The sequence below is a fragment of the Bos taurus genome, chromosome 7 (assembly GCF_002263795.3).
Source record: "Bos taurus isolate L1 Dominette 01449 registration number 42190680 breed Hereford chromosome 7, ARS-UCD2.0, whole genome shotgun sequence".
NCBI classification, from domain to species: Eukaryota; Metazoa; Chordata; class Mammalia; order Artiodactyla; family Bovidae; genus Bos; species Bos taurus.
The window spans coordinates 84,015,941-84,042,476 of NC_037334.1; the positions used below are offsets into that span (position 1 = coordinate 84,015,941).

Sequence of the window (26,536 nt, forward strand, 5' to 3'; positions counted from 1 at the left end):
GAAGGAGAAGAACACAAAAAGAGCAAAGGCAAGCACATAAAAAATTCTACTCCCCACACAACACTCTTGTCCAATATCAACTCAACTCCTTGATAAAGTAGAAAGGTAATACTTCTACATGTTTTCAAAGAAACACAGATCTGCCATTATCTAAAAAAATTCTGCACAGCAAAATATTAAAATATTTGAAATTTAGGAGGAAAAATTGCATATATTTCAATATTTTAAAATGATAATTTTGTTGAATAGATGTTGGCAATCAAAAAATCTTCAAAAAATGTAATGACTATATCATTTGGAAACTTTTATTTCCTCTTCCTCTAACTAAATACTATAATTCAACTTGATCTAACATTTTCAAAACTTTGAAGAATAAATTATTTTTAAATCGAAGAATATCATTCTTTTATTTTTGTGCTTTCATTAGAGTGTGACACGAATTAAGAAAATAAATAATTTTTAATGGTCAAGAGCTATACATACTAATTACTGACCAAATGTCTTCATACAAAATTATACCCATAACTCTAGGTTTACAGTTAATTTTATAACCAATTATTTTAAGATTCATATGATTTTAAAACTGATATAAAATTTCTGATAATGGAATACTATAATTATGTTATTAGGACATTCAAAATTAGGCTCACTATGTTGCACTTGATTTTTTTTTTTTTTGGTGTCTTGAACTGTAGACTTTCTCCAATCCTAAATCACTTCTTCGTTTTCAAACCTTCAGCAGTTCATCCTTTACCACCAAATTAAACAGGCACATTTTTCACTCTGGCATGCACTAATTCCTACCAGGTCATCACAACTTATATTTTCAGCTGCACTTCTAATTACTTAATAGATTTAATTTGTCCCGTATGTCTATAATTTACAGATATGATGACAGAGACAGCGGAATATGGAAAGACAGAAAAGCTATTTGCACATGTAATCTAAAGAGAAAAAAAAATACAATTAACTGTAATTCAAAGTAGAATGTTTCAAATAATAATGGAAGAAATGCCTTGTCATGGACATAGATAAAATATCAATTAATAGTGACCAGAAACAGAAAATTAAGGTCTAGAAAGGTCAAGTGTCCTGCCCAAGGTCATATGCTGGGATTGAGTGGTCATCTCAGACTCAGAGGAGAGCAAGTGAGATGGTGGAGCACCACTAAACTTATGAGGGTCTGGTGAGGCTGGACAAAAAGGTAATTTTTCTGTTGCCATGTTTGTCTATATGGAAGGTCTCTTTCATCTATTGGAGCAGTCTGAAATCATACCTGGTCTTTGAGTCTCATCATAAATAGCTTCCTTTGCACTGACACAATACTTAAAAATTATTATTGGGACACTAATATATTCTGCCTTGGAAGTGATATTAAATATGTTATCTGCAGACTCATATTAAGTATAATTTGGTTCAGATGTGAGTGACAAAACCCAAGTTAATTAATAGTGGCTTAAATGAAAAAGCACTTGGCTTCTCCCTTGTGTAAACGTGTGACGAGGCAGAAGGGGCAGACACAGCATGGCCCCGGGGGCCTTTGTCTTGTTGTCACCGGATATAACCCCGATCTCATGGTCCAAGATGGCAGCCTCTGAGTTCTGGCAGCAGGATGCAGGAAGAGATGAAGAAGGGGAGAAGGGGGCATGTGGGCACAGTCTCTCAAGGAAGATTCACAAAAACCACCATGTGATACATCTACTGATATGCTGTAAGCCATTTTTTAATCACATGGCCAGATCGAGTGGAAAGGCAAGTTGGAAATATAGCCTAAAAGGCTATACTTTTATATAGAATATACAGAATATTACACTGAATAAGATAATCTTATACAGAATAAGACTATATTCTGAGGTTAAATATGCTTATTAGCTAGTTATCCTCTTGCTATGGAAGCAAGTGAATAGGATGTTGTGAAACAACTAAAAGTCTTGGCTACAACTTTAAATAAATGAGTGAGAATGTACACTTAGCAATCACTTGCTGTATGGTCAATATGTGACAACATTCATCATATAATACTCACAACAATCCTAAAAGCTACTCTATTTTTGTTTCCACTTTATATATAAAGAAGTTGTATCTTACAGTGGTTAAGTAATTTTGCCCAGAGTGACAGTGGCCAGTTGAATCTAGAACTGCTGATCTTGAACAACATATTGCTTTACCACAGAAAAAGACTCTTATGCAAGTGTGTTTTGTTTTACTATAAGATATTATGGAAAAACCCAAATAAACATTTTGGCCAACCCAATATTAGATTTACAGGTAATGTGGCTTATCTTCACTTACTTGTTAATTCATTTAATAAATGTTTATTGAGCAAATAAAAACTGTTCCAGGTCTTGGGAATACCAAAAGAATTATGATAGCATATTTTATCTTATTTATTAAAGGTTTAGTCACTGCGATTGGTAAGAATACAAAGTGTCCCAACCCTCATGCAGCTTACCTAATAAAATAGCCTCCTGTATAGTCTTTAATTATAAGCAGCAACCAAAAAGAATAAGAAGTTGTAAGAACATAGATTAGGAGAACAAAATCTCGGCTGGGGTGAAGAGCTGAGTCAGGGAAGGCCTCCTTGAGAAAGTTGCCTCCGGAAGAGCAACTGACATATGTGAAATGCTCCATGTATATACTGAATTAATCAATTTATTAATGAAAAGGGAGATCAGTTCAGAAGATATCTTTTCTAAGCTTGGAAAACAGAAGGGAGGACCCTTCTAAGTACCCATGTGGCTGTAACTCAGAGTAGATTCTCCCACTTCCCAGAGCACGTGGTTGATTTCAATTACTCGTTGCATTAAATCAAACAGCAGCTTTGTTTCCCCTCTCAAATGTCCACGCAATGAAGTAAAAATTTTCGGCATAAGATCACCTAACACGTGTTATTTACTTAAAAAAGCTCCACACAGGATCAGAAAACCTGTCTATTGCTCACATGGTTTTCTGAAAATAGGAGTTGCTCAATAAATACTGATTCATTGACAGCAGATTCAAAAAAAAAAGGAAAGCATTCTAAAAAATTTGTAACAGTACTCTTCTTTCAACGTTTACATACATCTTTTCAAATCTGGGTTAATGCTCCTAAGAAAAGCACAGTTAAGACCCATCAGCAATATCACAATGTCTTACTTGTTTTGTTTTGCAAGATAATCACATTTCAGTTTAAGAGCTTCTTGAAAGCTACCCTTATGGAAAAATACTGGCTTAGGTTGGGCTCCTGCTAGGAAAACTAAGATAGAAAAATTTACATCTGCATTTGAAACTCAGCACTCTCTCTCTTAGCAGTGCTAATGATAGTAACTAAGGTGACTGAGCTTAACATTGCTTTTTTTTTTTAATCTGAAGAATGAAAACATAGCCTATTATTATGAACTGAGAGAAAAATACTTAGGATATATTGAAAAATTAAATATATAATATAAACAAGAAATCTGGGAGCCCATTTGCAGGGAACAAAAGGAAAACTGTTGTTGTTTTATTTTTTCCCAAGAGCCAAAATCATAGCAAAATAAAATAACCTATGGGAAATAGATGGGGAAACAGTGTCAGACTTTATTTTGGGGGGCTCCAAAATCACTGCAGATGGTGACTGCAGCCATGAAATTAAAAGATGCTTACTCCTTGGAAGGAAAGTTATGACCAACCTAGATAGCATATTCAAAAGCAGAGACATTACTTTGCCAACAAAGGTTCGTCTAGTCAAGGCTATGGTTTTTCCAGTGGTCATGTATGGGTGTGATAGTTGGACTGTGAAGAAAGCTGAGTGCCGAAAAGTTGATGCTTTTGAACTGTGGTGTTGGAGAAGACTCTTGAGAATCCCTTGGACTGCAAGGAGGTCCAACCAGTCCATTCTAAAGGAGATCAGTCCTGGGTGTTCTTTGGAAGGAATGATGCTGAAGCTGAAACTCCAGGACTTTGGCCACCTCATGGGAAGAGTTGACTCATTGGAAAAGATCCTGATGCTGGGAGGGATTGGGGGCAGGAGGAGAAGGGGACAACAGAGGATGAGATGGCTGGATGGCATCACCGACTCAATGGACGTGAGTTTGAGTGAACTCCGGGAGTCGGTGATGGACAGGGAGGCCTGGTGTGCTGCAATTCACGGGGTTGCAAAGAATCAGACACGACTGATCGACTGAACTGATAAGTTTATGGTGTGGACTTCCCTGATGGTTTAGCGGGTTAAGAATCTGCCTGCAATGAAGGAGAGACAGGAGACTCAGGTTCGATTCCTGAGTCGGGAAGATCCCCTGGAGGAGGAAATAGCAACCCACTCCAGTATTCTTGCCTGGAGAATCCCATGGACAGAGGAGCCTGGCAGGCTTCAGCCCAAAGGGTTGCAAAGAGTCGGACACAACTTACTGAGCACACAGGCTTACTAAGTATATCAATGTTAGGTGGAAACAGCCACTATTTTAATTAAATATATCAATTTGGGGAAAACAGCAGCAGCCACAGCAATATTGAAAACAAATTCATGGATAAAATGTAACCAACATGTGCAGTACAAAAAATGAAATGTCCTGAAAAAGGTGTTAATGTAGAATGGATTACACTTATTTCCAAGCTCAAATTTCAGTTCTTTGCTTCCTCAGGGTGCAGTGGTGTTCCCAAGTAAGCTATGGGCTTATAAACTATTTTGATGGAAACGGAAATAGGAGAGCAAGGCACCTTTACCTCTGTTGGAGGACAGTCTCTTAGAGGTCTCCTCTGTTCCCTCAAATATCTATTGCAACTCCCCGTGGACACCACCTAACCTCCCATTCCAGCAGGCCCAGGCTTGCGACTCAAAGTAGTCAGTGGTAAAAAGGAAGACGGTCACACGGGGGTGGTGTCCCCTTGACCCACTTCTATTCTCTATACAGAACAAACACTTTTCCAACTTCATGCTGGACACTTACTTTCTCAAGGCAAATCACCCAGAATACATCCAGCATTTTCTATGCATAACTTCTATATTTCTGTTCATGGTACCAAAATCATGCTCAAGCTCAAAACCCTGGAATTTAATTTTTCTTACTTTTTTCCTTCCCCTCCTCCCATAACAGACAATCAATTGTCAATGATGCACTCTCAAACCCTCTTACAATCTGATTATTATTTTTATTTCAATAGCTGCTAGTCTCATTCAAGTTCTTCTCTGGGCAGTTAGCCATAAAAGCCTCTTAACTGGTGTGCCTGCTCTTAGATTTGCCTCTGCGTTAAATATAACATTTATTCCATAAAATTTTACTAAACACCTCATCAGCTCAGACTTTGTGTTGCATACTCATAATATACACCACGGACATCCACCTTCCTGAACTAGTTCTGACAGTTTTTGTAACGTGCTGAAAACCCTTCAGTAACCATCTTAAATGTCTCCTTCATCTAACATTGATGTAGTTCACATTCTGGTATCTCTTTATCATTGCAGACTTTTATCCTTTCATTCCACACCTCCCTCCCTCCTTCTCCCCTGCCGCCAGCTCCGTCCCCAATATATACCTATCTTTTCAGTATAGTAAACCAGTCCCTATAGTACCCTGAGTTCCCTCCATCTCTCTTGTGACTATATTCATTCTATTTCATCCATCTGAAATAACCTCTTTAATGTTATCCTCAAAAATGGTGAGTATGGTAAATTCACCTTCAATAATTAAAATGTAAATGGCTTTTTGATGTTTTTATTATACTCTGGTTGCATAGAAAATAAGTATTTCTTCCTTAAAGACTTCTAATACCCAGCTGAGGATTTAAAAATAAAACATTTAAAGCCTGGTCTTCCAGGGATGTGGATTTTTTATGATCCTTTTACTATTTAATTATGACTTAATTATTGAAGGTCTCCTGTCATGGGCAAAAATCCTTTGAAAACAATTAAGCATTACTATTTCCAGTTCATGGAAAAATGGGGATTCCACTTAAGGCAGACAACTGATACAGGCAGGTTAATAATAAAATATTACCAAAGCAGCTTAAGTAGTTAGGTCTTAGAATTGGGATGTGTTGACGCCATCCATTACTTTAAAATATCCCACACTATTGTCTCATTTGGAAGAGCAATATGCTGTTCTCCAACATCTTAATTTATTTAATTGATTTGCTTCTAATAGTGAAAGGGGCATATCCAAGGATAAGTGTGTTTCTCCTGCCAGATTGTGAGTTCCATCAGGGTAGCAATTATTACTTTTCCCCTAAGATCACCAATATCACAGTCCACCTGAAGTGTCTGCTCATTATGTAATCCCCTGGGTCTAACTCTGACCTATTAATTCAGAAACTCTAAGGATGGGGACCATATTAAAAAAAAAAAAAAAACAAAAAACCTCTCCAGGTAATTTATAAGTAGTTGAAGTTTGAAAACCACTGCCCTAGGCTAGAGAACTTCTTGCTTACAGGAAGATTATAAATGTTATAAAATACAATAGCTACTTTATAAAGCCTTAAGAAAATCCAAGATTCTCCCATACCCACTACCAGTGCCCACTCTCCTCCTCCAAAAGAAAAAAAAAGGAAAAGAGCACTTTTAAGAGCTTTCAAAGTAAGAACAGTGCCGAGGTTAGGATAGTTTAGCTCTGGCTCACCCACAAGCTGCCTGCATTTAAATCTGAACTATGCAATTTACTAGATTAATCAATTTGGATAATGTACCTTTCTGTGCCTAGATTTCCCTATCTGACTAATGGGGATAATAACAATACGAACTGCATGGAATTATGGACTCAACGCATGCCAAGTAGTTGAAACAGCACATAGTGCTAGCTCTCAGATTAAAGTTAATACATAATGGTGTGGATAGTGAACTCAGCTGGACTAAGTAAAAGTGAACAGAGTAACTTTTTCTGCACTTAAATCTAACCACATTCAGTTAAACCACCACCAAATTCCACAGGTTGAAATGGTTTCAAATTAATTACTGTCTCGAAAAATAAAAGCTTTCAGAATTAGGCCAGGTGGCTTGGTACTCTGTCACATTTTCAACACAAGGAGGTTTTCAGTGAGGCCTTGGGGCAGAACAAATTTGTTCAGTGTCTGCAGTGGAAATAAGGGATTCCTTCAGCTCAATCCAAATAGTAACCCCATGAGTTCCCAGACGATAAACATAATGAGACAATCACACCTTTAGCTCAGAATCTCACTTTTCCCCTTGCTTCTCTGCATTTCCCACCCCTGAGGACTCAGGACAGACTGCCAGCAGACCTTCAATGCCCTTGCAGGAGGAGCTGCTGCCATCCTTTCAGGATGAACTGCCTCGGAGGCAGTAGCTGACACTGATTCCTAAGCAAAATTTCCCATGGGCAGGTGTCATAAGCAGGTTTAACACCTCTGGTTGAAGTCAGATTCACATTCACATTCACAGCAGACTCATGTTCATGAGTGCGCGTAGCAATATCTGAGAAAAGTTACAAGAAAATCTAAAAGACAATAGGAACTCAGAATGTTGTCTCCTTTAGTCCTAAATGTCAGAAGTTGAGATATAGTCCAGAGGCTGCCCAGATGGTCATGTGAAGAGATTTGAAGAAGGAACCAGAGTAAGTTTGCCATGAAGGTGATCAAGGAAGACTGGAAAACCAATTAAAGAGAGATTAAACTTTGAATGTTTTGTTTTTCCATGACAAGAGCAAGTTATTTTCAATCAGTTCAGATGATTTCCATTTTAATCTACCAGTATCATAAACTAAAAAATCACTCTGGTAACATTCATGAGACAATGGGAACTAAATGAACCATCTCAACCTTTGTAATAGGGAAGGTAAGTTGGAAATGTTCTCCTTGTACCAAAAATGTAGAGCAAGTACATATCATGAAAAAGTATTTTATACAAGAGTAGTTTACTGAATTATCTACTAAGATTTTATCAGATGCTAAAAATTGTGTTAAAACAACTCCCTATCACTCTTCATAATCTATATTTTATGAATAATAGTAATAGATTTAGTTGCTTTTTTCTAACATTCAGGTAAGGGTGAAAATGACATAGCGTAAGTTAGGGAAATACTAATATTTTAAATGTTTTTCCGTGGTCAATTAATCTTAGAGAGAGAGGATATGGCTATTTTAACAACGGTGATGTCTAAAGTTTCAAACTCTGATGGTGTAATTATAACAAGCATTTTGCAAGAAGCTAAACAAACCTTTAATTTGTAACATTTCAGGAACAAACCATAAACAGGATAGGAGAACATGAAAATTCTGGTGTTTGGTATTCAGAGTTTAATTAGCAGACTTCCTGGCAAACACCTTACAAATATTACCGCTGCCCACTTAAAGTTGCATATAAGAGGGGTTTGCTGTGATTACAGAAGAAAGAATGGGCCACTGCGATTACAGGAAGCTTGATTCCTCTGCTGTCCAGATGGGTTAGGGATTTCTTAAACTGTAGAGAGATACAGTACACTCTGCACCAGCGGGATCATGTTCAGAAGACATAATTCACATTTAAGTACACACAGCTGAACACAATGAGCTAGGTCCTTTGGACATTCCCAGTACCACTCAGAGCAGTTTAATTACCATGTGAAAACAACCACTCTTTCTCTGCTGTCTATTCTGTTCAATAGTCTCTGTTATTCTATAAATCAATTGTCTGTATCTATCCATCCAATATAGTTTTTATTTTTTTAATCAAGGTGCTATGAAATAAACTTAAATCAGGTATAATACTCTCAAGTGATACAAGAGAAAAGTAGACAAAAACCCTTTTATGTTAAATATGAGTCACTATGATTGTAATAAATCAATAACCTTAGATATGCAGATGACACCACCCTTATGGCAGAAAGTGAAGAGGAACTAAAAAGCCTCTTGATGAAAGTGAAAGTGGAGAGTGAAAAAGTTGGCTTAAAGCTCAACATTCTGAAAACGAAGTTCATGGCATCTGGTCCCATCACTTCATGGGAAATAGATGGGGAAACCGTGGAAACAGTGTCAGACTTTATTTTTCTGGGCTCCAAAATCACTGCAGATGGTGACTGCAGCCATGAAATTAAAAGACGCTTACTCCTTGGAAGGAAAGTTATGACCAACCTAGATAGCATATTCAAAAGCAGAGACATTACTTTGCCAACAAAGGTCTGTCTAGTCAAGGCTATGATTTTTTCTGTGGTCATGTATGGATGTGAGAGTTGGACTGTGAAGAAAGCTGAGCACTGAAGAATTAATGCTTTTTAACTGTGGTGTTGGAGAAGACTCTGGAGAGTCCCTTGGACTGCAAGGAGATCCAACCAGTCCATTCTGAAGGAGATCAGCCCTGGGATTTCTTTGGAAGGGATGATGCTAAAGCTGAAACTCCAGTACCTTGGCCACCTCATGCGAAGAGTTGACTCATTGGAAAAGACTCTGATGCTGGGAGGGATCGGGGGCAGGAGGAGAAAGGGACGGCAGAGGATGAGATGGCTGGATGGCATCACTGACTCGATGGACGTGAGTCTGGGTGAACTCCGGGAGTTGGTGATGGACAGGGAGGCCTGGCGTGCTGCGATTCATGGGGTCACAAAGAGTCGGACACGACAGAGCAACTGAACTGAACTGAACTGATGACTGTAATGCATACTTATCAGGGTGGGAGAAAAGGACAGTGAAGTCACTTCTGGCTTTAGAGATAAAAAACAGGAATTCTAGGAATCACTTTATAGACAAGGCAGTAAAGGAGTTGAATCTAAAGAAGACTGGTAGATGGTCAATAGAAGAACCAAGAAGTGTATGTGCCTAATCACAGAAGCAACAAACAGCCAGGTAAAGTTGAGCAACAGCAAGAAATCCAGGTCAATGAGTCTTGGGTGCTGAAAGAGAGGGAGTAGCTTAGAGGAAAGAGAATCTGATGCACCTTCTTTTATATTAGAGAACAATTTCTACCTGGTTAGTCATCTACTCCATACCTCAGAGAATCTGGAATTAAAATTCAGATTACATCCTTTAAAGCAAATAAGCAAGCAATATGCATTACTATTAGTATAAATGAGGTAAATGACCAAAAAATTACTGTATTATTTTTCAGTATAGATAAGTCATTTTTGCGTAATGCTAAGTGCCTTTTTGTTTTTAAAAATTAACATTAAAAAAAACCACATACAACTATGTGTGGAAGCTCACTTCTAATAAACAACTTAAAGGAAAGTAGTAATTTTCCATACAGGATTACTGTCTTTTTAAAGAAAGATGATTAGAAGCAATGTATGAATGTCTAGATGTAATTAACCTTATAGAGACATATAGTACGGATGGGAGTATATCTGAGGACATAGCTTTTTTTCCCAGGAAAAAACAGGATAAAGACATTTTACTTGAATGAAGAAGTAGTAAAGACATGTTAAATTCTGTGTAATTCAGGTTCTGTAACTAGAAAACATCCTGAAAATGAAAAAAAAAATTTTTTTACTTCTTAAATTCTGTGATTCTAAAAATGGTTTTTGTGTCTCAAGGAGCTCCAGGTGCCTATAAGTACCAAAAAAGTCTTTACACACATTATATATAGGCTTTGTAAAGGAAATAGATGATTACTCTATTTTTTGCAACATTTGTGAATCTGGTTCACAAAGTTTTAAAAAATCCCCACTGCGTATGCAATTCATATTCTAGAAATGTGAATTTGTAACATAACATGTGTTCACATAAGTCTGTTAGGCCCATGTATTCCACATTATTATTTTGTTTAAAATGTAAAAGGCAGATGGTCTTGCTTTCGGGTATTTAAAATTTTCTAACAGAGCAGAATCTCATAGTCATTTAGGGACATTAACTTTGTAAAATACTTAAAAACTTTATGACTAATGAATAATGACTACTGATGAATTGTTGCAAAGGTGGGATAAACTTCTGACTAGAATATGCAAGCTGGTTCTGCTTCCCTCTAGTTTAGAAACTTTTCATGGGTCACATAATTCCTACTACGTTTCCTCATGTTTATTCACTGTTCTTTCCTCTCCTCCACCTCTACACTTTAGCACTACTTGCAGTTTCAAAAACAAAGTGCCCAGATCATTAAGCAAAAGTGTCCTTTGCATTTTATTTATTTTTAATATCTTGGGCAGTACAAATCCGGGCTTTATAAACTGCTAAGACATGCTTTTACAGTGCAGTCTGAGGATGACCTGCAATAAATGGGACTGTGGGACAATTCAGAAGTTTCTGTGATTCCTGTGCCCACTAAAGTTTGAGAAATAACTACCCTCCACCAAGCTCTGTGGCATACAGAAAAGGAACATATTAAGATCATATTCACATTTTCTAAGGGGTAATGAATTACTTAAAATAGAAAGATCAAAATCTATTTTTCTCAGTGATTAAATAGTAGCACTGAAACAGTTACTGTTACATTAACTTTCAAAGAAAAATTATGGCCTTTCCTTGGTATGTCTGAACATGGTAAGTCACTTCAGCCATGTTTGATTCCTTGCAAGCCTATGAACTGTAGCCTACCAGGCTCCTCTGTGCATGGAATTTCCCAGGCTAGAATACTGGAGTGGGTTGCCATGCCCTCCTCCAGGGGATCATCCCAACCCAGGGACTAAAGCTGGGTCTCCTGCATTGGCAGGCAGGTTCATTACTGCCAGTGCCACCTGGGAAGCCCTTTCCTTGGTATAGCCATAAAATAGATCAGCATGTAATAATAGAGCCAGGCAATATATATATAATGGGAATTTCCTTTTGTATTCTATAATTACACTAAGCTAGTTTTTAGCTTCACAAAAGTTCTATTAAAAATAGACTGTCTAGATAAAATAAAATATTATGGTTCAAATAAAATGGTTAGCAGATGATGTAACACCAGGCTACACATGTTACATTATTATGTTTACTCTATTTACTTTCCTATATCTTAGATACAGAGCATTGTGAAGGCAAGTAGTATTGTTTTTCTAGTGCCCAGTGAAAAATAGACCACAGAGCAGACATTCATTTAGTAAATGTCTGGTGAATGGATGAATAAATAAATGACTGAAAATCCAATATGCATGCATCCCAGAAAGAACATCTACAAACAAAAATCACTTTAGAAATTAAAAGAAGAAAACAATAAAACATATTTTACTACATGTATCTGTAAAAAAGAAAAGGAAAATAATAGGAATGGAAAATATTTATCTTTTAAAATAATAATCATCCTGACTAATCTGATTCAATAAGCAAAGTTCCCAGAGGTTTAGATAAGCTTTTAATTTTTACATAATAATACAAGGCATATTTCTATAATTGTTTAGAGTTATTATTTCTAACATATCAGTCAAAAGGGAAATTGATATTCCAGGATGCTAATGAATGAGTTAATGATTAAGATGGTGGTTATTTATTACTTGGGGAAAAAAATCTAGGTGAGGAAATAAAGGTCAGAAAAACTTGAAAAGAAAAACAAGATTTTTCTTTAACTGTATTTACTGGACTTACTCCTACAATTCAGAACCAATTATGAACACTGTGGTACTATTCATAATTGCATACTGAGTGTGTAAATTTAAAAATGGCAACTTTAATTTTCATTTCATCAGTATAAGGGAGAAAATGAAATTGAATACTAATTAGTATATGTGTCTTATACACCTAAAAGATTAGGGGACTACTGTGCTCATTATAAGTTTAAGAAAGTACTCAAATGCTTCATTTGAATGACTGAATATAAATAAAAGAATAAAGTGACAAGGGAAATTAATAATGCTCAAACAAAGAAAATCTGTGATATGATTACACTTCCTAGAGCCTCTTAGATATGGTTGTTCTTTAAGAAAAGAGACATATTTTTCTTTGGAAAAATAACTTAGAAAATGAGGTGTTATTAAAGACTATAATAATTCTCCGAACACAATAATGAAATATGTATTGAAAAGCAATAGTGAGTTTTCAGTTTTCCTCCCGTTATATGCAAGATTTCCTTATCTAATATAAACCCTTTTAATTAACTTTTACTGTTTTTATATAAGAGTTCATTATCATCTTCACAGAAAAAGCAGGAGAACTCCAGAAAAATACCCATTTCTGCTTTAATGACTATGACAAAGCCTTTGACTGTGTGGATCACAACAAACGGTGGAATATTCTTCAAGAGATAGAAATACCAGATGTCCTTACCTGCCTCCTGAGAAATCTGTATGCAGACCAAAAAGCAACAGTTAGAACTGGATATGAAACAACAGACTGGTTCCAAATTGGGAAAGGAGTATGTCAAAGCTGTATTTTGTTACCCTGCTTATTTAACTTATATGCAGAGTACATCATAAGAAATGCTGGGCTGGATGAAGCACAAGCCAGAATCAAGACTGCCAGGAGAAATATCAATAACCTCAGATATGGAGATGACACCACCCTTATGGCAGAAAACGAAGAGGAACTAAAGAGCCTCTTGATGAAAGTGAAAGAGGAGAGTGAAAAAACTGGCTTACAACTCAACAGTTAAAAAACTAAGATCATGGCATCCGGTCACATCACTACATGGCAAATAGATGGGGAAACAATAGTAACGGTGACAGACTATTTTCTTGGCTCCAAAATCACTGCAGGTGGTAACTGCAGCCATGAAATTAAAAGACGCTTGCTCCTTGGAATGGAGAAGGCAATGGCACCCCACTCCAGTACTCTTGCCTGGAAAACCCCATGGATGAAGGAGCCTGGTAGGCTGCAGTCCATGGGGTCGCGAAGAGTCGGACACGACTGAGTGACTTCACTTTCACGTTTCACTTTCATGCATTGGAGAAGGAAATGGCAACCCACTCCAGTGTTCTTGCCTGGAGAATCCCAGGGACGGGGGAGCCTGGTGGGCTGCCGTCTATGGGGTCGCACAGAGTTGGACACGACTGAAGCGACTTAGCAGCAGCAGCAGCAGCTCCTTGGAAGAAAAACTATGACCAACCTAGACAGCATATTCAAAAGCAGAAACATTACTTTGCAGACAAAGGTCCGTGTAGTCAAAGCTATGGTTTTTCCAGTAGTCACGTGTAGATGTGAGAGTTGGACCATAAAGAAAGCTGAGCGCCAAAGAATTGATGCTTTTGAACTGTGGTGTTGGAGAAGACTCTTGAGAGTCCCTTGGACAGCAAAGAGATCCAACCAGTCCATCCTAAAGGAAATTAGTCCTGAATATTCCTTGGAAGGACTGATGCTGAAGCTGAAGCTCTAATACTTTGGCTATGTGATGTGAAGAACTGACTCATTGGAAAATACCCTGATGCTGGGAAAGATTGAGGGCAGGAGGAGAAGGGGACAACAGAGGATGAGATGGTTGGATGGCATCACCAACTTGAATGACAAGAGTTTGAGCAAGTTCCAGGCTTGGTGAAGGACAGGGAAGCCTGGCGTCCTGCAGTCCATGGGGTCACAAAGAGTTGGACACAACAGAGTACTGAACTAAACTGAACTGATCATCTTCACAACAAAAGCAAAATAATAATAATAACCATAGTTAAAATAGCAATAGACTGCCTTTATATGTAAAAAGAAGTATTTAATTATTCTACTTAAATTGATGAAGTTATGTTTAATCTAAGATTCAACTCTTTGCTCTCTTTCACTGAGGTTATTTCTACCTATAATCTGTGGGAGAAAGAAAGTTTAAAATTCATATTCTGAAAGACAGAATAATGAGTAGTGTTAAGTAGGCAACAAACTGTGACAAAGTGAAGTGAAAAATCAGGACCTACAACAATCCTAAAGTATTTCTCAGAGAAAAAGAAACTGCAAAAGTATGTTATTTATGGTTTATTGAAACAATCACTGATGCGCAGGAACATAACCTGCCCAAGAGAAACTCTGATGCAAACTTGTGACATCATCTCTCAATTGCTCTGCAATTTCTGCTATGAATCTTAATTTCTAAGGTTTTATAACGACCTCAATTCTGTAAATGCATTTCATAAGGTCAACTTAAAAAACGGTCTCTGGGATGATTTTTAGCAAATAGAATATAGGCATTTTTGTTGTTATGTGTTTATTTGAAACTTAATTGGAACTTCATTAGTCTACGATCAAAATTGTACAGAGGTGCCATTTCTACTATTTGGAATTTTCTCCTCCCATGTGGCAATAGATTAGAAAAATCATGTGTAACTAAAGAAGCAATTTCTGCAAATGTATGCAAATTAAATTCATAAAACCAAACACGAATATCAGATAATCACATGGAGCCATATAGATAAAAGAAATGTATATAGAATGAGTAAAATTCATAAGAAATCTGAAGAAAGATATATCTAAAGGAGACTTTGGCCCTGTTTGAAAGTATAGAAATCATATTACTTGGCTGTAAATTAATCTCTGTTTCTATTAACTCCCTGTAAAGCAACCTCTATCTTTTGTCTCCTAATAATGTTACATCATACATCCCCATCTTAAAAATTACCTCTGACTCAAAATATGCAGTCAAAACGTAGAAGAGATCAGCTGTCTAAACAAACCCTATTCCAATACTGTGGTGCACTGAACCCACACGTGCAGTTCCCCCAGCAACCTAAACACAGGTCATGATTTGCTATATGGCACTGCCCAGATTCTCATGTGGCATCTTGGATCATCCTGTTTCCTTGGTGTCTAGTCTTTACTGAAAAGCATCTTCCAAGGTTTGTCTCAGAAGCCATCTTCCCATGAGCCTTTCTCATGATAATTAATACCTTCTTCCTTTGTCTGACCTCAGTGTGCACTGGATTTCCCGTCTTTTTAGCACACCTCAATGAATTGTTAAAGGTTATTAACATGTGCCACACCAACAGAGGTATAAGCTTTCACAGAAATCATGGCTTGAGCACCTTTTCTGTCTCCGAATATGCAGTTTTCCTGTCTCACTTCAGTTAAGGGCTCAAAAGCTATTAAGCAGATAATATATAAGACGCAGGCATTACTCCCATCCATCACACTTTTTGGAAATCATTTAATTTCCATTAAATTTTCTCACATTTAAAAACATAGCTGATGATAATTAATGATAGAGTATGAATTGAAACACACCCAGTTATTGAAAGAGGGTGCTGAAGACATTTGAGATATTATATTCCATTGTATAATTTATATATACACATATGGAACCACTAATAAGACAGAGAAGGAAAAGACACCATTTTTATACTCCTGAAGTACCAAAAATTGCTACTAAGCGTTAACACAGTACTGATGGACACATGGCATATGTAAAATCCTCTCTTTGACATGTACCTTCAGAGAGTGATATTTGCAACTCAAGGTCATTTTAACATTTTTAACTCTCTTCATTCACTTTCCAAAGGAATATTCACATTTCCCACAGTTTCAGGATTTATAGTCAGTTTGGACTCTAGCTAAATCATCCTTTCTTCTGTGACCATGAAGAAAAGTCACATGTTAGACACTATCTTCTTTCTGAAATGACTCTAGCCATTCCTTGGCAGAAACCCTGTCCCATCCCATCTGTTACCTGAATCCATGGCCATCTGTCATTTTCTGCAGCTGTCCAGGCATTTATAAGTCCCTTCTTATTCAGACGTGCATAGTAGGGATACCACTTCTGGAGTCCAAAAAGAGCTCGGTGGGTAGATGAAGCTGTGATTTGCTGATTTGAAATGATTCCCCCTTCAATTCCCAATGGGCCAGAGCATTCTAGGAACAAATTAGAGGAAAAATGTGAAGGTATCAGAAATAACATATCCAAATGTGGCTGTTAGATTTGATAGAAGATTTTTAAAAGTGATTTCAACTTGGACCGTCATGTGATTCAAGCCCCTCACATTTAACAGGTTTGTTACAGATCACAACATGAAGTGATTCTTGCTCCTCCCGCCACGCTCTTCTTACTTTGCTGTGAATGTGGCATCTGAACAGACATGTCCCTTCTGCACTGCTATTCTGTGTTATACACTGCCATCCTTTGTTGATCACATCAACAAAAAGTGCAATGTCCTTAGAAGGTCTATCTCGTATTTTGTATTTCCATTAGCACACCTCACAAATCATAATTTATCAAAAAATATCCATTGGTCCATTATTTCTTGACTAGGCTACATCTGAGTTTGGTATTAAAATAATTTTCATACTGACTTAGCATTTTTCACACTATAACTTTTTCAGTTATATTTTTATAATGGCTGGCAGTTATGCTTTCAAAAAAAGGGTGATGTGTAAACCTTTTAAAACATTTTAAACTATTATAATAATAACTTGTGATATGCTATAAATAACAGGAAATACATAGACAAATTATTTTTATAGAGTAAGCAGGTAAGCACTCAGACATTAATATAGAGTAGTATAAATACCACTCAGTAAATCAATATATTAAAATATTTACATTTCTAATTTTAATTCAAAATACACAACTCTATCAATAGGGATTCTGCACATATATTTTAGCATTTTTCTTTATTTTTGTTAAATTCGTAAATTGGAATTCAAGATACATTTACTAATAAATACTTAAAATACTAAGATTAAAGCATAATATACTCAAAATAATAGGTCCTCAGATACTTAAGGTATTTAGATTTTAAAATCAGAAACAAAAGTAAATTGATGTAAAAATAATATATGTACTCAAAAATTTTTTAATTAAAAAATAAAAATAATATATGTACTATATATATAATATACATTTGAATTTAATTATTTACTAAAAATTCACCAGACAGTACACTTATTTCTTATTCAGTTTTTAAAATTAAGAATAAGTAATATTATAATGAAAAGCAATACCTAGTTTTCTTAATTTCAATAACATATACTATACTCAACTTATTGAAAAATTAGGTTTGTATAATAAAATGATAGTTCTATTATAAAATATACTATAATGATATACTAGAATTCTTGAAAATATGAAAGGAGTACACTTCTATTATTAAACCTTAGTGCATATAAGTCAACTTAGTCATTGCTACCAAGGATATTTTAGATTTTAATTACTACTGAAGTCTAACAATTGTTAGTAATTATATATTTACATTCAGATTGAGGATGCAAATATGAAAGGAAGAATTCTGCCACCAGACTACAATATTTTAAAAAGTTACACGGAAAAAAATTAAAAAATAAAAAATAAAAAGTTACAAGGATGATTCTCACTGGTATCCATTTTTTTTCACTAAGCATAAATGTTTCTTTTTTCTATTCCAAGCTCAGATAATATGTAGTTCAAAGGACATTACTTAGAAACATTTTCCCAATGAATTTAAAACCTTTAAACACTTTTATAAAAACAAAACTTGTGGATAAGTAATCATCTTAATCAATTGTTATTAGTATATATGACATTAATATAGCAAAAATTGCATCTTTGTGATTGATAGCTGACAAATTATTCGCTTGCTGAGTTAGACAGTTTAGATATTTTCTAAAGCATTGTATTTAGAACTCTAGCACTTTATAAAGGTGCACTATATCACTTTGAAGTCATTTAATTAAGAAGCCATTCATTTTTAGAATCACACCATTAGGAATCACAGATAATAATCTGATTTTCACATTCCTAAAAAAATTAACATTGAAAACTCAAATATTGAATCTTTGGATTCTTGCTCTGCTTTGCATTTCAAACTTAAAGATCTTTACAGATTTCATAAAAGCACTAAGTAACTTTCATGATGACACTTTGATTTTAAGCAACTGCAGGAGGCTGGGTTTTTAAGAATGTTGCCATTAAAAAGAGTCTCAAGGATGCTTGTCCTTGATTTGCACAATGTTTGGATGGAAAAGTACAGCAGGCAGGGAGGCCATTTATTGTAGGCCAGTCAGTGGAATGGCAGAGCCAGAGAGTCAGCTTTGATTAATTAAACTGCAAGATAGCCTTAGAAACAACTCTGTACCATTTAGTTGTTTACTTCTAAAGACCTTATGCAGAATTGGATGTCCTCACCGAATTTGTAACCATTAAAAAAAAAATTAGACCTCAAACCACACTATTCAGCCTGTCCACTTTGTCAGTCCTCTTAACCTCCCCTTACTAGCAACCATATCAGCAAACAATGGCTATGAACTGCTACCTTATCATATAGGCCAAACACCAATGAGCAATTTAAAAAGATATTTGCATTTATTTACGGTACCATAGGCTCCCAATTTTGTCATGTCCTCTACAGTCATACATTCAAATAAAATAGAATTAAAAAATATATAGACATGCTGTATATATATATAGTATTTCACAGCTTACAAAATAGTTTCTCCTGAGCTGTATCAGTGCTGTGAGGTCAAAACCGATGAATTTTTCTTTTCTCAGCCCTCAAGTCCACAAGTTCTTTTAGAATGAACTTTTGTAACATTTACTTACATACTATACTTTATGTGGCCCTTGACTCTGGTGGGGTAGTGCAGTTCTTGAGCAAACCATGAGTGTGTGAAGTATCAGCTTAATTCCTTAAACATGGAATGATCTTCAGTTTTTCTCATTTCAAAAATTGTGGTTATGGTGACATTGAGTCTACCAGCTGTGAGGTAATGAAAGATAAATGGTGTGTTCCCTTTGTAACCGTAAATTGTTAATAATGAGCTTGGTTCTACAAGGTCACTTGCACGTCTCTCCTTAGAGACGAGTCCATTGCAGCCTTTTAGCTCCTGTGGAGCTGACACCGATTCTTATACTGCTGCATTCTTAGATGCTCACAGTAGCTTGGCTTGTACACAAGAAGAGCTCAGGAAATATTGCTGAATACTGGTATTTGGTGCTTTTATTCCTAGACAGTAACCTAATAAGCAAATCTCAGTTTTATGCTTTATTTCACACGGGGAAGTTGTCACAACAGCAGCTTTTTCTTCACTAATCATTTGGACCACAATCAAATGGATGTCATCATAATAAAAGGTTCAAAATCCAATTTCCTTTTGCCTGTGCCATCCACTTCCCTGATGTCCTATTAAATACAACAGTTATAAAAACTAATGAAGGAGTTGCAATTCAGAATGCAAATGATTACACACCTAAGATGAAGTGACCTTAAGCTGTGAACAATAAGATGATTAAAAGAAAGATAACGTGGAGATATATGCTATCACCATCCATACATGAGGGAAGGACATGAAATCATTCTTGATAAAAAACTATACTAGATGAGCATTTTGAAGTTTGAAAAGTGCATCCACATGTGTTTCCTCACACAATCAACATAACAGTTCAAGGAAAAAAGGTTATCACACACATTTCATAAATGAGGAAACCAGTGAGGAGGGAAGGTAAACTCATAAAAGATAAGTCTGGAATTTAAGCCAAATGTTCCTGCAGAAACAGAAAATAATATCAATTGATAAAGTGAAGAGTTCAGTAATTCTTTAAAAGCTGATACTGAATTGTTTTTCTTCTGTTGTTATTTTACATGGGGATGTGTGTACATGTACTAGGAATAGAGGATAGGAGAATTAGCATGAAGGAATCATGTAGAGTATTACTAGTGGGACTCAGGATATGACAGGGCTTTCACAAACTGGGGAGCATTAAAAGAGTAGGCAACAGTCTGTGACAGTGAGTCACAGAAGTAAATATTGAGGCATCATGGTGGTCTGTGTCCCTTTACAAGTGCTAAAAAAAAATTGACCCGCTACCATTATTGATCTATAGATTGCCTACCTAATTTGGATAGGTTTACTCAGTCCTGACTAATTCATTGACCTCTTATTATGTGCCCATCTACCCAGCAATATATCTATCTATTCATCCATCCATCCATTCTCCATTCATTAAATTCAATTTTGAAAACTGCATATTAATTAAAGGCCTTCTATATCCAGGCACTTTTCCAGGCAGTGGAGATACAAGGATGAATAAGGCAGAAAAAGCCTCAGCTCTTGAGGCCCATATTCTTGTGGAGAGACCAATTCTAAATAAACACTTAAATAAACAAGGAAATACCTAAAAAAGTGGTAAGTGAAGAAAAAAGAGGGTGAACCAGGTGGAGGTGTGAGATGATCAAAGACAGGCTTCCTGAGAGATGACATACATCTGATCTCTTAAGTGAGAAGCAGGAATTGGCTACTGCACTAGATTTACGGTACTGGTTTTCTGAAGGAGCTTTCAGTCCAATGGGAGAGACACATATAGAAACAAACAAACAAAAAATAAAATCAATATAACATGGCAGATGCTGTGATGTTGGATGTACAGGATTCCCTGGGAGAATGGGAGAGGGAATTATAATCCAGCCTGGGCTTCATGGAATAGCGTAGGGATTAACATAGTGTAGAAGAAAGGGAGGGCAGACAGAGAAATAGGAAAAAACCTGGTGTGACTAGGGACGTGAAGGCAGATCAGTGTTATTAGAGCAAGATGGGTTGGTGAGAGGTTAAAGGATGGGGTAAAGAAGCAGAGACAGATTATTTTTCTGGAAATCTTGCTGGAAAAAAAAAAAAAAAAACTGATTCTATTAGTGATGGGGAATTTTTGAAGGATTTTAACTATGGTGATATTGTCACTTAGCATAAATGATTTAAGAGGTGCCAAAACTAGGGCCAAGTAGCAAACTACTACTACGGTCCAGGTGAAAATGATGCAGGTCTGAAAGAACAATGGAAAAGAAGAAGAGTTCAAAGCGTATTCAGAAATCCAAATCGAGAAACAGTGTTACAGTGTTAGTCATTCAGTCATGTCCGAATCTTTGCAACCCCATGGACTATAGCCTGCCAAGATCCTCTGTCCATGGGATTTCCCAGGAAGAATATGGAGTGAGTATCCATTCCCTTTTCCAGGGGATCTTCCTGACCCAGGCATCAAACCTGGGTCTCCTGCACTGCAGGCAGATTCTTGACTGTCTAATTAGATGTAGAATGGAGGAGAAAAATGGAGTTATCTTTGAGGGTGACAGACAGTAAGTAGCAGACAGCAGTTCCCAGTTGAGGGATTGGTGATGTCTCACAAATAACACCTTTAAATCTAATTTCTTCCTTAAAATGTTATCAAAAATTATTCTTGCTGCTGGACTGCATTTGAGAGGATCTGACTTAATCCCACTTGCTATTACTCTGCAGAACACCACAGGCTACATTCACATCAACCAGGCTCCAGGGACAGTTTTGAAAATTGAAAACCTGTTTCTATGCTGAGGCCACACCCAAACTTCCCTGCCTCACAGCTCATCCATGCGTGTATATCTGCTGTCCCACAAAATGCGGAGCCCCTCATAGACCAGGGTTATATCTCACATGGTATCCAGCAGCAAGCCTCATTCTCAGCAGAAAACTGATCTCAAATAAATACATTAGGCAAATAAACAGTAATAATTACAGCCAATATTATAACATTTTAGTTGTATAATTTACTTTTAAATTAAGAACAATTATTTCACCTAGTCTCTCAAGAGTACACCGATATTGAGGCTTTTATTTGTTTAAACATTGAGCAAAGAGGAAGAGCATCTTTTCCATTAAAAAAAAAAAAGGACTGATAATCAAGTAGGTTACTTCTGTTTCTCAACTTGTTGCCTCCCAACAACTAGGTATCTCTGAAACTGTCTACTGTTATGCCTTGAGTAGGGTTTTCCCAGGTGGCTCAGTGGTAAAGATCCAGGACATGCAGGTTCGATCCCTGGGTCAGAAAGATCCCCGCGAGTAGGAAATACCAACCCACTTCAGTATTCTTGCCTAAAATTCCATAGAGGGAGCAGCCTGGTGGGCTGCGGTCCATAGCGTCACACAGAGTCAGACACGACTGAGCACACACGCACACACACCTACAGTGTGCCAAGTGGCAATTTGATCACTGCCGAATATGGCAGTAGAACATGGTGGTCTATTGTTTGTGACCATTAGACCTTGTTTATGTATCTTTGGTCCCGTGTTTGCTTTCGTCAGATTCAACAGTAATCCTAAACTAATGAGTCCGATCAACATCAATGACCAGGGGCTTTTAGGTGGCGTTTACATAATCAGTTAAATAATCAGTTTGCTGGAATGGTCTGAGTGGCCTGGAAATGCCTCCTGCCCCGAGGTCCTGCCATTCAGATGGACAGGGTAAGTGAGTGATGTCGCCTGGCAGGGGGTGCTCAGGCAGCTGGGCCAGCCGGGCCAAGCCTCACACGTTCTCCCCAGAGCCACTTTTCCGCCTTTGCCAAGTCCAGGTGCAAATAAAACCGCTTCAACGTGAAGCCTTTCTCACTCTGCAAACTCATTCTCTGGAGTGCGGTATAGGATGGCATCTGCATTTTATTGATCTTGCAGCTGACAGGGAAGCCGTACTTCAAGATGCCTCACATCTTGTTCCTGAGTGTGCTGGTTAAGCCTTTCAAATAAGGGGGATGCTTGGCTGCATCCATAACACAAACGCACTGCTTTCATTTGCTCTATCTCAACATCCAGACATCTTCAGAAGGAAAGGATTTCAAATTAAAGCCATGTTAGAAACAAATCTTTAAACATCGCCAGTCCTCTCCTTCTCTGAGCATCTCATCTTATAGGAGTGTGGATCCTCTGCTGTGCTTAGCATAGCACAATAATTGTGCTGAACAAGAGCGCTGGCGAAGGAATTACGGATGACCTCCAATACTGCGGAAACAGATGCTGATTCAAGCAGAAACTTCTCTCTGTGCCACTTGGACCACAGCCTTTCTTTTATTCCTAGGGTTTGTTCTATTTTGAGAGTTGTCTTGAGACTAGGTTCTAAATTGGTGAGAGAGATCAAGGCCACTATTTCTCACTTAGTGGCTCAGGGTTGAAAGGAAGCCTTAAAATTTTTGCTTGTGAGTTTTCCAATATTGAAAATAATAGAGTATAGTTCTTAATAGAAAGGGGAAATTCTTTAGTGGCCATGTATCACAATATCAGTCTTCGAGACTGAAGAAAATTAGCATTTATCAAGAATAAGCAGCCCATCCGATGCAAAGAAGTAGAGTTTTCTCTAAGGTGCATATGCATTTTATGTGAATTCCAAATAAGCTTAACTTATTTGGAATTTAAGTTAAATTTATATTTAAGCCCCCTCCATCCTCACCCCAGCCATCCCACACACTTGCTGGTTTTTCTCAGCTTATCATTTTTCAGGGGTTGGGAAGTGGTTTCAGGGGCAAGTGGACAAGGGACCGAGCAACCTCATTGAAGTAGAAGAAAAGTTGCTCTCAGAAATAAGGTTTGGATACACTAGCTTGGAGGTAGGAGAGCAGGGAGATGGGGAAGGAGCTCCCTGGACGTGGTGAGAGAACGTAAAGGTAGACCCACACAACACAGCCCTCGCATCACTCACAAATCACCTCGGAGCACCCGTAGGGATTAGCCAGCCTCACCTCATCGCGCTGAGAGTGATCATCCTAAAAGGACTTAGAGTGAAAAATCCCATTTGGGGATGTTTGCTTCTCTCCACACTTAGAGAATGCTTCGGGACATAGATTTCACATATGGCCACGGTAACCTTGCTTAAGGAAGCCAGTACTTGCAAAAATCATCACAATAGTTTCTCCAGATTAGTTAAGCTTATTTGGAATTCACATAAAATGCATGTGCACCTTAGAGAAAACTCTACTTCTTTGCATCGGATGGGCTACTTACTCTTGATAAATGCTAATTTTCTTCAGTCTTGAAGACTGATTCTGTGATACATGGCCACTAAAGAGTTTCCCCTTTCTATTAAGAACTATACTCTATTATTTTCAATAGCAGAAAGCTCAGAGGTGCCTGAGATAAATGATGAGGAACAACTATTTATGCACTTTTTTTTCCTCTTGGACAATAAACTTCTTAACGGTAGAAACCATGCCTTTTGCATTATGTATGTTTTCAAAGCACTCAGCCCAGTGCCTTACAATTGGCAGTTCTCAATACTATGGGTTATATCATAAATTAAAACTAATCACTGCTGTTTTGGAATTACTTTTCTTCCTTTCTTGAAACTAAATTTATCCTCCAAACATAGATATTATCACTCTAAGGATTCCACATACTAGGTGGGCATTAAAATCAGAAATACTTTTGGTATTCTGGACCCACTTGAAATACATCAGAATTAACTCTTGGAGGTAGGGGAAATATGTTTGGAATGAAAATCAGCCTTCATAAAGTTACAAATTCAATTATCAGCCATCTAGCTATTTTCCTATAAAATATGGTTATGCTTTTCTTCACATTGTATTATCTCAAATCAATTATGATGTAATCTCAGTTAAATTAATTGCTTTAAATTCAGGAAAAATTAAACTCATGAATAAGCTAAATTAGAATAGGAAATTGTCCATTAATATTTCCCCAAGCTAATTTTTTGAGCATATTGATGCCGAATGATAGTGTTATTTAAATAGCAGGGTCTACGGACTCTAGTATTCAAAAGCCAAAATTTGTATCGAGATAATTTACAGAAGTCAATTAAATCTAATATTATCATCCTCTCACAGTTAACAGGCATTGCCATAGGACGATCAAAGAGCACATTTTAGTTTGTGTAAGATGTATTCTCTCAGAAGAGAAAAGCACACGTGCTTTTCAAGCACTGAGTGCGTTTTTGCAGCCAGGCAAGATTTTAGTAACTTGTACTCAGGCTTCCACTTACACTGCACAATTCATCTTCTACCGACTATGAAGATAACAACATGGTTTGATGAAATATTTGTCTGTAGACTCAAAAGCCCTGCAATTCAAAAACCCGCAGGTATACCTACACTTGCCTTCTGACAAAACATATCTGCACAGGAAGAGCTAAAAAGGGGTATAATGGCAAGGTAAATGCTAAAGGTGGGATTCAGTTGCTTCAGGAAGCAGGAGTCGAATACTAAGTGTAAATATTCAAGCACTGCCATGCAAAAGACACTTTCCCACACTTACAAGGTATTTACATCTTTTAGGTGTCTTTGGTAAATGTCTACCATGGTAAGTACTGCAAGGAATTGCCTCTGATGTTTGGTTATAGAGCAATATGACTGGCATGTCAAACACAGATTTTTATTTGAGAGAGAAATCACTGTCCCAAATCCAATTATCAGCTACCTAGGCATTTTTTTCTGTACAATGCAGCTTTGCTTTTCTTCGTGCTGGATGTTATCTCAGGTCAAGTATGAAGTCTCAGTGTTCCAGAGGTCAAAAGAAACTAAGCTGGAAAAGAACAAATGGGAAGCTACTGCAGATGGTAGGTACAGCCCAACAAGCCCTCTCTAAGGCTAGCACTCCTTGAGAAGTTGGTGGGACGAAGGCTCGGGGGCAAAATGGAGCCTGGAAGACAACAGAGGCTGATTTGATTATTTGAATTCTAGAACTATCTATTGATACATGTATATTAACTCCTGAAATATCTATATAAATAGATATACTATATAAATGGAGAACTCATATAGTCAGAGAGGTATGAGAGTGGAAAAGGGAACTATAAGTTCTCACAAGTAATTTTCAAGTCTGCTCTCCACATCACAGCATCAGCTTTGTTGTTTTTCCTCTTTCCAAACTAAATCAAAGAGTATATCTTGTACTTCTATTGTGGTCCAGAGGTTAAAGAATCCACCTGCCAAAGCAGGGGACACAGGTTTGATCCCTGGTCTGTGAGAATTCCACATGCCACGGGGCAGCGAAGCCCATGCACCACAACTACTGAGCCCACGTGCGACAACTACGGAAGCCCAAGTGCCCCACAGCCTGCGCTTCACAAGAGAAGCCAGTACAATGAGCAGCTTGTGCCCCCTAACTAGAAAGCAGCCCCGGTTCGAGGCAA

At 37.2% G+C, this 26,536-nt stretch overlaps 1 protein-coding gene across 2 annotated transcripts in view; it reads right to left on the bottom strand.

The window, feature by feature from the left end:
• EDIL3 (EGF like repeats and discoidin domains 3) overlaps positions 1-26,536 on the bottom strand; it is a 480,622-nt gene that overhangs the window by 172,502 nt on the left and 281,584 nt on the right. For both annotated transcript variants that reach the window (XM_005209726.5, XM_002689374.7), the window contains one exon: positions 16,358-16,539. In XM_005209726.5, the coding sequence (XP_005209783.1) occupies positions 16,358-16,539 (182 nt within the window). The remainder of the gene's footprint in view (positions 1-16,357; positions 16,540-26,536) is intronic.